The 13,143-nt window shown below is 41.7% G+C and overlaps 1 protein-coding gene across 1 annotated transcript in view; it reads right to left on the reverse strand.

Annotated features, from left to right (window-relative positions):
- Window positions 1-8,953: 8,953 nt before the first annotated feature.
- LOC142295418 (putative cation-transporting ATPase 13A4) overlaps window positions 8,954-13,143 on the reverse strand; it is a 201,540-nt gene continuing 197,350 nt past the window's right edge. Inside the window, exon 30 of the mRNA XM_075338520.1 lies at window positions 8,954-9,249. Coding sequence (XP_075194635.1) covers window positions 8,998-9,249 — 252 coding nt within the window. The 3' untranslated portion in view covers window positions 8,954-8,997. The remainder of the gene's footprint in view (window positions 9,250-13,143) is intronic.

Below are 13,143 nucleotides of genomic sequence, written 5' to 3' on the forward strand. Positions count from 1 at the left end.
AAAATGGAGAAAAAATGGAGAAAAAAATGGAGAAAAAGTGGAGGAAAAGTGGAGAAAAAATGGAGAAAAAATGGAGAAAAAGTGGAGAAAAAATGGAGAAAAAGTGGAGAAAAAATGTAGAAAAAGTGGAGAAAAAATGTAGAAAAAGTGGAGAAAAAATGGAGAAAAAGTGGAGAAAAAGTGGAGCACCCTTTGGTGCCTTTCATGTGGCCCTAAGGGGTGCTTAGCTTTGTATTTAGCCAAAAAAATGACAAAAAAAAATGACGTAGGGTTCCCCCTATTTTTGTAGCCAGCTAGGGTAAAGCAGACGGCTGCAGCCTGCAGACCACAGCTGGCAACCTCACCTTGGCTGGTAATCCAAAACTGAGGGCACCCCACGCTGTTATTTTAAATTAAATAAATAATTAAAAAAAAAACACTTAGGGGTCCCCCAAAATTGGATCACCAGCCAAGGTAAAGCAGACAGCTGGGGCCTGATATTCTCAGACTAGGGAGGTCCATGGTTATTGGACTCTCCCCAGCCTAAAAATAGCAGGCCGCAGCCGCCCCAGAAGTGTCGCATCCATTAGATGCGCCAATCCTGGTGCTTCGCCCCAGCTCATCTCGCGCCCTGGTGCGGTGGCAAACGGGGTAATATATGGGGTTAATACCAGATGTGTAATGTCACCTGGCATCAAGCCCTGGGGTTGGTGAGGTCAGGCGTCTATCAGATACCCGACATCACCAACCCAGTAAGTAATAAAAAAATAGACGACAAACACATTTTTATTTGAAAAAACACTCCCCAAAACATTCCCTCTTTAACCAATTTATTAGAATGAAAAACAAATCAAGGTCTGGTGTAATCCAAGGGGTTGCCATGACGATCCACACTGTCCCAGTCAATGAAGAGCAGGATGTTCCCCATTGGCTGGGAGAGCAGTGCAGTGACCTGAGCTAACATCAATGGGTCAGCCCAGGTCACTGCAGGGCATGACAAGTGCTGCTGTCAGCGAGGTACATTACCTGCGCTGATCTCCAGCACACTGACAGCCCCTGTCACTGAGTTCAATGACCAGCGCCTTCACACCAAGTATCGCGAGAGGCCCGTGACGTCACCGCTAGTCAGTCTCGGGTCGGAAGCGAGAGAAGGTGATGTGACAAGAGGCGGTCATGGAGGACAGTGACAGCGCTGAGGTCGGGATGGCGGGACTTCATCACCGCAGGTAAGCCGAGCGGGACCATGTGTGTGTGTGTGTGTGTGTGTGTGTACATGCCGTGGGCAGGAGGGGGCGGAGCGAGCTGAGCGGGGAAGTGTGGGCTTCCTGCACGTAACTAGGATAAACATCGGGTTACTAACCAAAGCGCTTTGCTTGGATACCCGATGTTTATCTTGGTTACCAGCTTGTGGCAGGCTGCCAGGATTGCTCCCTGCACACTGTAGCTGTAAAAAGCCCTGCTTTTTGCTGCTAGAACCGTTCTCGAACGTTTCTAGAACTATCGAGCTTTTGCAAAAAGCTCGAGTTCTAGTTCGATCTTGAACAGCCCCCAAAATCACTCGAGCCTAGAACTGGAGAACCACGAACCGCGAACCGCGCTCAACTCTAGTCAACAGCACATCTGTCCTGAATTATATAGATTATCTCAGATAATGGATTTGCTCTTCTTTGTGTGCTTAGCAGAAACCAGTGTTTCTTATCACTATTGACACAGCAGCTCCTCTTTTTATTATTGCTACAGAATTATGCTTTTTCTATTTATTTTACATGGGAATAAGGAATAAATATAGATGTAGTTAAAAGTGTTCATTACAAAACATTTCGAAACTTTTCCTTCTTTGATAAGGTTAGAATGCAATGTGGCAATCATAATACAGTGGAACCTTGGATTAAGAGTAACTTGGTTTGAGATCGTTTTGCAAGACAAGCAAAGCTTTTTACAAATTTGTAACTTGGTTGAAGAACAATGATTTGCAATAAGAGCAAACCCTCACCGTGCACACGTCCGGTTCTGTCCTTTCACCGCGCTCTATCCCGCTCTGGAGGTAACTTTCTGTACATATGTACTATATACTGTATACAATATACCATTGTACAGTACAGTATATACTATATAGCATGTCTATCAATTTTCATTTGTGGATACAGTATTGTTCTTTTTCTGCTAACTAGTACAGCACATTGCTTGTACTGTAATCTGCATGTGCAGTATTCCTACCCCACATTTATTTGTTTAGTTTTTCCCTTATTTTGGGGAGAATAGATTTGGGGGGTGTTCTTTTGTGTATTGTACTATAATAAAGGTTGTCATATTTATACATCATTTTTTTCCTCTCTATAGTTTACCTCCCGCATACCAACAATTCTATTGTAGGCTATTGTGCAGTTTAATTTGCTTTATGTGCTTTTACTGTACTGTACAATATTTTGTATTAGTGTACTGTAATAATTTTATATGAATACGGTACATTATTTTGTATTACTGTAATAAATTTGTATAAATACAGTAAATATTTTTTGGTTGTGGAACGAATTGTTTGTGTTTCAATTATTTCCTATGGGAAAATTTGCTTTGATATAAGAGTAAATTGGTTTAAGAGCACATACCCGTAAACCAAGGTTCCACTGTATAAGATCACCTTTTCTGTAGGTCTGTAAAAAAATTGGGTTAATTCAGTGCACAGTGAATTCTACTGAAAAGGCTGTATGCACACCATGAGTTTTTAGTGAGTTTTTGATTCTGCAAATTTTTGCTGCGCCAAAAAGGCAGCGTCTTACAGTTCTAGCAAAGTAGATGGGATTTATTGAAATCTCCAGCCTAGTGTACTTTTTTCACTCAGCATAATCTGACCTGTGATGATGTTTAAAATCTGCAATGTGTTAATTTTTCTAGTGGATATGCTGAGTTTTATGTAAGAAATTTTCTCACAGCATTACATGCAGAAATCTGCAAGTAAAAATCGCACATGTGTTTTTGGAGATTTTCCACTGCGGAAACCCATAAAAAATACATGTGAAAAATTCATGTAAAAAAAGTACACAAAAACGTATGTAAAAATGCAAGTAAGGCCAGTGTCACACTTGCAATTGAAAAATCGGTCCGATTCTCATGCCGGAGAGTATGATGATTTTTTTCTTACTTTCCATCGTGTGCTGTCAGTGTGCAGTCCGTTTATTTCCTCAGCAGCTGTTACTCATTTACAGTCATGTACAGAAGCATTTACAATGTTCTCTGCTATGATAGAAATGTATTGAGAAAAACAGATGTTACTAGGATGGTGTGTGTGCCGTCCATGTGACATCCGTTGTTTTTCGCACCCATCGACTTGCATTGAAGAGTCTCGTACGAGAAACTCTAGAAATCGCAGCATGCTGTGTTTTTTTCCTCAGTCCGATTTGGATTACATATATCTGTGGTGTTTGCATAGGGCTGCAAATCACATTTACTACATTATCTGTTGTTTTCACTGATGTTTACAAGTTTCATAGTACTGCATGGGTAATGTGCTTTTTATTTTGGTTACTGTGGTTTTATTTTATGAGTGAGGAAGGATCATGTAAATGAACATATTTTTAAATAAAATGGGTTTATGGTGGGCTGTGGTTTATAAAAAAAAAAAAATGAGACGTCACTTACAGTACAGACCAAACGTTTGGACACACCTTCTCATTCAAAGAGGTTCTTCAAAGTAGCAACTTGTGTAGGAATCCAGCTCACCCACGTCTGACCTCACCGTGCCTCAGACTCTGATCCGGCCCTGCCCTGGCCGCACAGCAATGAAAAACGAAGAAGATGATCCAGCTGAGTGATCAGGTGATTTATTTCAGTGCAGTTCAGTTCAGACAATGCATAGAGATGTTGTTAACGCGTTTCTGGCTTAACGCCCTTAATCATAACAACCTTCTTCGCTTTTCTTCAAAGTAGCCACCTTTTGCTTTCATTACTACTTTGCACACTCTTGGCATTCTCTTGATAAGCTTCAAGAGGTAGTCACCAGAAATGGTTTTCCAACTATCTTGAAGGAGTTCCCAGAGATGCTTAGCGCTTGTTGACCCTTTTGCCTTTACTCTGTGGTCCAGCTCACCCCAAACCATCTCGATAAAGTTCAGGTCTGGTGACTGTGGAGACCAGGTCATCTGGCGTAGCACCCCATCACTCTCCTTCTTAGTCAAATAGCCCGTACACATCCTGGAGGTTTGTTTGAGGTCATTGTCCTGTTGAAAAATAAATGATGGTCTAACTAAACGCAAACCGGATGGAATAGCACGCCGCTGCAAGATGCTGTGGTAGGCATGCTCGTTCTGTATGCCTTCAGCTTTGAATAAATCCCCAACAGTGTCACCAGCAAAGCACCCCCACCCCATCACACCTCCTCCTCCATGCTTCACGGTGTGAACCAGCCATGTAGAGTCCATCTGTTCACCTTTTCTACAAAGACATGGTGGTTGGATCCAAAGAATTTGGACTCATCAGACCAAAGCACAGATTTCCACTGGTCTAATGTCCATTCCTTGTGTTCTTTAGCCCAAACAAGTCTCCTAGGCTTGTTGCCTGTCCTTACCAGTGGTTTCCTAGCAGCTATTTTACCATGAAGGCCTGCTGCACAAAGTCTCCTCTTAACAGTTGTTCTAGAGATGAGGTGTGTCCAAACTTTTGGTCTGTACTGTATGTGTATCATGTAGGTCTGCTTTTCCTTGGTATGAAAAATAAGGTGGACCCCAAACCGTTGTTTTGGTTTTTTTTAAAATTATTCATTTAAATTGTTTAAAAACGGAGTGTATTTCCTTTTATTTTTGATAACCAGCCAAGGTAAAGCTGACAGCTAAGGGTTGCAAACCACAGTTGCCTGCCTCACCTACATTGGTTATCAAGTCATTTTTTTTTTTTTACATTTATTCCTGAACCACATTTGTTTGCAGGGCAATTACCCCATTTTGCTTCTTTTGTAGTCCCCTAGCTCTTACTATGACCTTTTCACAGAACATAAGTTAAGATCTCCATTGACTTACATGGGGTCGGGGTCAAGTTTGGTCAAGTCCAGGTCCCAAGCCAAATTTTTAACTAAAGTCCGGCCGAACCTGGTGAACTCGAACATCCACGGGTCCTCTCATCTCTATAGATGAGTTAACACGATGTTTGATGTTCGTACCAAAACACAGACTTTACAAAAAAAATGGAGTTTGGGTTCAGAGTTTGGGTGCTTTACATGTGCAAACCATTCACGCGAGACATCACTGTGCTTGAATACACTCGGTGCTCAGCCCAATGTGAGCCGCTTGCAGTGTTTGAACGACTCGCACTGGGGGTAACAACATCATGATTGAATGTAGTGTGCACCAAACAAAAAATGGAAAAACCCCATTCACCCACCCCTGGAAGTGATCTGTCTATGGCTGGCTGCATATGGGCAGAGATGTTTACCTGCCTAATTAGTGACTTCCATTGGGGTTCAGGTCAGGTCCAGGTCCCAAACTGAACTTTATCTAAAGTTCAGCTGAACTCACAGAACCGAACTTCCATGGATTCGCTCATCTCTACTTCTTGTTTGTGCCTCTTACCTGAGCTCCTGTATTTTGACCACATTTTCCCATTCATTAACCTCGGCTTTGTATTTGACTAACCGCTTGTTATTTTGATTCTGTTCCTGGCATTACCTCCTGGATCTGACCCTGCTTCTACATTATTCTTCTTGCCACCTTGTGTCTCCAAACAGCAGCTGACTCTGTTGTTCTTACCCAGGGACCTCTGAATAAGACCAGATCCTGTACATGAGTTAAAGTGTGAAGGCCAGGTGCAACCCCTGGGTTCTGGGAACTAATGTAGCTTGTGCCAAGCCTATTCGTGGTAGCCATATTGGAGCTGCCAGGTGACTACTAACTGTACATGCATGACACTGAAGTTTTCAATTGTTTTCACAAAGGTATGGGATGTAGCATGCACCTAAATAGTTAATTCCATGACCTAGCTGGTAATTATGAAACTAGCTTGGGTGGTTGGATTTTTAGTGTGGAAAAGTTGATGCAGTGAGTTTTGCAAACCAGAGTAGTCTGAGCAGTCAGAGAGCAGTAAAAGCAGCTATCAGCAAACATGTGAGCCCTGCTCCAGTAGACCAGAGACTAGCAGACTTGTTTCATGATCAATACAGGGCAGAATAGTGACTTTTACTTTTGTTAGTGGAGGAATACCTTGGTCCTCTAGAGCACACAGTCTATTAAAAGTATGCTGTAGATGAAGGAGAAGTACTCCCAGAAATAAGTCAACCACAATGGAGATGGGAATGTTAACTCTACATATAATGAAAATGAGCAAAAGTTGGAGTTTGGAGACCTGTTTGTTGGGTGAAAGGGATTCCATAATGCTAATATTGGACATCAGTTTGGACACCTGATAGTCTTGCTGTTATTGCACTCCTCCTAAACTTGACTCATTATCTGCTGCTGAAAACTTCTTTTTTGGAACCTGCCGTACCTACGATTTTATCTGCTGTAACCATCTGCTGCCGTTAAGTAAACGTTTACACTTGGTTTAACATCACATCTGTCTGTTGACTCTCTCCCATTTTCCTGCACCAACATCATGGGTAACACCACTAACCACCTAGCTACATGGAAACAGTAATGCCCTGGTTAACCCCTGCATATCCTCAGCCATTAGCCTTTCATTGCACCAGTATGCTCGATGCCAGGACAGCCACCACCACCCCTGACACACTTGTAGGGGATGCAACCCAGGCCTGACGTCCTGAGTACACTGCCCACCAGATTTCACAGTTTGGGACCATGAACAGGATCCTTATGTGCCTTGCAAAGTTAAAATGGTGACTATCTGAGGTAAAATGGAGGATTGTATTGCATTTGCAGAGAAAAAGAGTGCAAAGAATTGCCCAACTCACTGTACTAAGGTTTAATTAGAAGTACTACCCAGAAGAGAAGTTCTGCCTACTGATACATGGAACCAATATAAATTACAGAAAATATCCCCCTGAGAGGAGGAGTCTATGAGAAGACCACACTGGGCCTGACACTCCAGCACCATTGCTGAATAGGAAGAGGAAAGAGCAACAGAAAAACCCGACCGCTCACTCTTCTTCATTTCTTGATTCACTCTTCTTCAGTCATCATAAAGACTGATCATTAATTTTCACTTGTTGTGCCTTTTTCTGCTGGATTCAATGCAGTAGAGCAAAGTTGTAGAGTTGAATAAACTTTTATTATATAATAAGGGCTGTTCTAAGGACTGTTTACATTGTTTTGCAGTCCTTTCGGAGAAGAACCAAATCCCCACCAAAGACTCTATTGTTACTGTTTGGGGAGCTTAATGAGAGAGACTGGGGGGGCCTACGGGATCTAAGGGATGCATGTGGAGAAACTGTTGTTTTTACTGTTTGAACTATCTACCTCAAGAGTTTAAGCAATCATTGAGACTGACTATGAATATTTGTTATTTTTATATAGTTTATTCTTTATAGGATCAAGAGATTCTAGTCAACGATGTTTGCACTATTTTTAAAGCCAATTTTTTATATGTTTTGTATGCACTTTATGTTTTTGTGTCTTTTAGGTGGAAGAACAGAATATACTTCTAAAGATGTTTCTATCTTCAGGCTGGATGGTCCTAGGTGTATAGCTATGTGCTGTTCCCTTCCGTTTTCCAGATGCAAATGTGTTGAGGACAACATACATTAAGGGGGGACATGTGGTACCGCACAATCAATTAAAAACACTATTGAATACTGATCTGTTATTTTACATCAGTGAAAAAATCCGAACATCTAAATGAGGCTTAAGTTTCAGTCTACAATTATTATTCTTTCATTCATTTTCAAAACCCCTAAAGTGAAATTTGCAGATTTTCTCTTGAATGAATGTCTTTACCTGTAATACAAGTTGGATGTGAACTTTGTGAAGCCAGAATAATGCTAACTTCACATGTTCTTGTTTATCAGCACAGCTACAAAAATACACTTAATTCTATTTGATGTGTCTTCCTCCTTGTCTATATCCTGCTTTCTTTGCTCTCCACTGCAGTTCTCTATACATACTCCCCTACTCTCCATCCTGCTATCTCTAACACTGAGAGAAAGGAGAATGAGAGCCGAGGCCCATCAGAACCAGAAGCTTTGATGTCATAGCTTGATTTTTGGACTTAATCTGGTGACCTGGTCAGTTCGCTTTTCTGTTGAGCTACAATCCGTTTCATCTCTGTACAGATCATGATTCTTTTGTCGTTGCTTTCCTTTGATTGGTTGCTTCTATTCAGGTAGTTTCTATTTTCCATTTTGGTTCTGTTTGATCACATTTTGGGATGGGATTTTTATACTCACCCTACTACCTTCATTGCTGGCTATATTTCCATGTGGATAGGTCGTTGGAGATTAATTCTGCATGGTAAACCCTAGTTGTTTTCCCTAGAAAGAATCTGTGAGTTATTTTTCTCCTGGCATCTCTTTCTTTTCTCTTCTTTTTGGTGTTTAGAAAAAAAACAATTCTTATTTTCTCTTCATCCATCCTTCATGTACATGTGTTAGTTTCCCACCTTGGGTACGCGTATCCCCCAGCATGCTTCTCTCTTGTTCTGTTAGGATTGTGTCACAGATTCCACTCTGGTTTCTCAGGAGGTACGAGAAACTCCTTAATGGAATTTCAGAGATACAGGTCTGAGTAGGCATTGTTAGTTGTGTTATTGGGGTCTTTCCTAGTCCGTACAGGAACCAGTTGGGTACAGATGCTGCATTTCACTTAGTTAGTCCTTTCTCTCTTCTATTAACCATGTGTGTGTGTGAGCATGTTCATAACATGCACTGAGCTACATAAAAGCACTATAAATAGCAACAAAATGGTACAAAAAATGTTTTAATGTAAACCACTTATAAAGTTGCTTAATCTTACATATAAGAACCTAATGAACTACGCGATAACAAAAATTCTTTGTGAAGGTGTTCATAGGCTTTAAAGAACAAACATTTATATGAGAAATATTTACTACCGATCAAATCTTTGAGGTCTGAAAATTGATTCCTTAATTTTGTTGTCCCTTAGGATAGGACTGTTCATTTTTTAAAACACTGTCATGCTCATAACCTTGGTTAATGTAGATTTTGTCATCCTCAGACATCTTCTTTGTACAGTTTCTATAGCTTGTTGTTCCAATAGGTGGCCAATTTGGATCTTGTTCCAAAACTATATGTAACTTTTTATATTTGCTACCGGGTTTCATGTTTAGGCATCTCTTCAAAGCCAACCAGAGATTTCTGTTATCGAGAATGAATTCCTGAAACGTAATGATAATTAGTTATTTAATTAGTATTATTAAGTTGACAGGTTAAAAGCTTATATACCAAATCCATATATATTGAAAAGTAACTTACAGCCCATGTAGATACATTCTCCCCATATTTTTGAAAAAAATTGAACACCTTTCCATGTAAGATTAAATTGATAAATATTACTCACTAGCGACTTTTACAAGGACTAAGTTGTGACAGCGAGACATCTGTTAGAGAAACTAAAAAATAGATGCTGTGGTGTCTTTCTAGCATATAATAGTTAACAACTAGCTAAAGTGGAAAAAAAAATTGAACTGATTGTCACAAGTGTATAGTAGCCTGATAAGACCTCGGAGAGATCTGGGATCAGATGGTCACAGAGTTTAGTTAAGCGAAGATCCTCTTTAAAGCCCACTCATTGTTTATCCTGAGTAGGAGTTTATTTAATTACATTTGGTGCTAAAGGAGTTAAGTTTTCTTTTCTATCCTGGTGTAATTGACATGTAGTAGCTGTAGCCACTACTCTCCACTATATAAACCCACTCCTTACATGAAGAAGTTGTCTCTGGTGGAAGCGGTGTTTGTTTTACCAGTGGAAGCGGTGGTGTCTCCCTCTGGAAAAGTAGTGGAGTTCTTTTGTTGACTGTGTCTCCCTTTCTTGTCTCCCCTTCCTCATGTTGTCTTTATATTAGTAGTAAGACTAGTGTCTTGCTGGCCTTCTCACTAATCAGGGCTAGTCCAGGGTCAGCAAGTGCCTAGGCACGTGATCGTGCAAGGGAAAATGACCGGTCTAGAAATATTAGAGTGGTCAGGGATCAGCCATAAGTGAGTTAGAATGTGACCTCTCTCCCCATGACTTTCCTTCACATCTTCCCTGGTGTACCCCTCCTCCTACCTTGTACACCGGGCATTCCCTCACCCCAGTGTGACACTGGTATTAAGGAAATTGACAAAGTTTTATTGAAGTGCATGGCTAGTGAATGGCTGACTTTCCTGGTCAGATCCCATAAAATCTAAATACAATTGCTGAAAAAGGCTTAAATTCTGATAGCATACCTGGCTGTCACACAGAGTTTTACATAAACTTTGACTACTACCATGGTGGTGTTGGGAACTGTTTAGATTGCAGAATGTGACACTCCATTTAATGGTTTCTCTGGTGTCTGGAATCAACACAGGCAGACTTGGGCATTGACCTGCTGTGTGCTGATTCATAGGCAGGCTAGCAAGAGTTAATCTTTGATGGTCTGCTTGCTCCTCTTGTCACATGTTGTGAGGAGGTCTATCACATCTACTTTCCTCCTATTTATGCTGGTTGAAACCTTCCACCCATCCCGTCTATAGTTTATTCTATGTTGGTCTGTGAGGTGTGGAGTCCAAGACTCCTGAACCTCTTACTTTCTTTACCTATGTGTCTGCTGCTTTGTTTTTCCCCTGTCTGTCTTTATCTGTGAGTTTTATCACACTCCTTTCCTGTCCCTCCCTGTGGGGAAGAGGAATCAGAGCAGGGCCAGGAAGGAGACCCAGGCATCTCCAACATCAAATGTATCCCTGAGGTTAGGGATAGAATAGGGTGTGGCAGTGTGTCCCTCCTCCCCCAGGCATGTATTCATGTACTCTATGCTATGGGTCATGTAGGTTGCTTTGCTGCTTTTGTTCTTCTCAGCTGGGGGTGACTCCAACAGACAGGCCTGTGGAAGACAATAGAGCCATGAGCTTCTGGAGACTTCTCCGAAGATAGCCACATACTCAAAAGTGGGTGTGTGAACCCTTCCCCTCCAGGGTTGGATCCTTAGGCACCAAAGAACACACTCTTGGTGGATCAGTCAGTTGAGTTGAGTGTGTGCTGAGGTTCAAGCAGCTGGGATCTTTGCTGAGGCAAGACTCTGGCACCCTTGTGGGGATTTATGGAAGTTGTCCCGTGGGATTGGGTTGTGTCACTCATCTGTTGGATCCATCGACTTCTTCCAAGGATTACTTCTACGTGTTCTCTGGCGTTGGATTTCCGAGTGGCGCCCCCAGAACTTTGAGGACTCATTGTGGACTTTAAAGAACAATATTGATATTAGATGTTCTATGCTCCCTGCCTCAATAAACCTTGTTGCATTGTTCATTGGCCTGGTGTCCCTGCCTGCTTTGTCACATGCCCCTTCACATAGGGCCCCCTTCCTTGAGGGACAGCCTAGGAGCCCGGTTTCTCCACAATCCCATAGTCATCGTGACATTGTAGCTGGCCCCACTTTATATTCCAGCATGGACCCAGTTGCTTTACTATCGAGGCAATTGCAGTTCTGGTCTCTCTACGTGGCTGAACTAAAGGGAAGATAGAGCAACAAGTGCAGTTCACCATACCGGCGCTGCAACCTGTCTGGACACTGGATCATTTCCACCCAAACTGCCCCTCCCAAAAATATTTTTAGGTGAGCACAGCTGGTTTGTTACTGTTAGAGAAGCATGTAAGTTATACTTCTGTCTACATCCCCACTCCTCTGGTAGTGAGACAGAGCGAATGGGAATTGTGGTCTCGCTTTTGAGTTGGGATTCTCAAGCATGGGCTTTTTGTCTGCCCCCTGAGTCACTGGACTTTTCGTCAGTGGACTAGTGGACTGAGCACTTGGGCTTATGTATGATGATTATTCACAGCAAAAATAGGGCAACAGTGTTTACCTGCCCAGGCCAAAGAATCAAATGCACAAACAGAATGCAGCAAAACCTCTTAATAAAGATGGAGGCAACACAGGTGCAAAACACTGATGTAGCAACCAGTCACAAACTGCCAATCCATGGAGGGAGTGATTGCTTAGTATTAAAATTTCAAACAAAAAGGCTTGCATGGAGCGCCGTTCACACATGTAGGTGCACAGTATCTGACTTACAGCCTATTAGCGACACCCGTACTATTAGATTAGGTGGGCTGCCCAGCACTATACAATATATGTGCACCACATATGAATGGAGACACCCAGCTTACAAGGCCTACATTAGTGGGCCTAGCTGCATCCTGTGAAAAAAATTATAGTACGTGCAGAAAAATATATAATATATATGAGGTATTAGTTAATATTTTGACCAAAATACGCAAGCTCACAATCCAAATGTCAAGCGTTGTCATGTCTTGCAAGTCACTATACTGATATAAAAAGCTAAACCACAAAAAAGAGGAATTTAATTATCCCTAAAAAGTTCAAGAATTGTTCACAGCAACAAAAGGCAACAGTGTTTACCTGCCCATGCCAAAGAATCAAATGCACGACCAGGATGCAGCAAAATCCCTTAATAAAGATGGAGGCATCACTGGTGCAAAACCCTGATGTAGCAACCACTCACACTGCCAATCTATGGAGGTGGTGATTGCTTAGTTTTGAAATTGTACACAAAAAGGCTTGTATAGGGCATCGTTTAGCTTTTTATATCAGTATAGGGATGCGCAACACATGAGGAGCCTTGACGTTTGGGTTGCGAGAGTGCGTATTTTGACCAAAATATTAACTAACACCTCATAAATTATACATTTTTCTGCATGTATTATAATGTTTTTACAGGATACAGCTAGGCCCATTAATGTAGGCCTTGTAAACTGGGGTCTTCATTCATGTGTGGTGCACTTATATAGTGCTGGGCAAGCCGCATGATATAATAGTAAAGGCATCACTAATAGGCTCTAAGCCAGACACTGTGCATCTACATATGTGAATGCCGCCCCATACAAGCCTTTTTTTGCACAATTTTAATACTAAGCAATTACCACCTCAGAGACTGAGCAGTGATTAGCAGTGACGTCACTCAAGTTAGCCGCAGCCACAGCTGCAGGTTCCTACTGCCGTCCACCTGTGACCGCAGATAACTTGTCCTCAGGTGACTTCAGTGACCTCATCTGAATTCATTGAGGTCCCCTGAAG

This window comes from Anomaloglossus baeobatrachus, chromosome 3, assembly GCF_048569485.1.
Source record: "Anomaloglossus baeobatrachus isolate aAnoBae1 chromosome 3, aAnoBae1.hap1, whole genome shotgun sequence".
NCBI lineage: Eukaryota > Metazoa > Chordata > Amphibia > Anura > Aromobatidae > Anomaloglossus > Anomaloglossus baeobatrachus.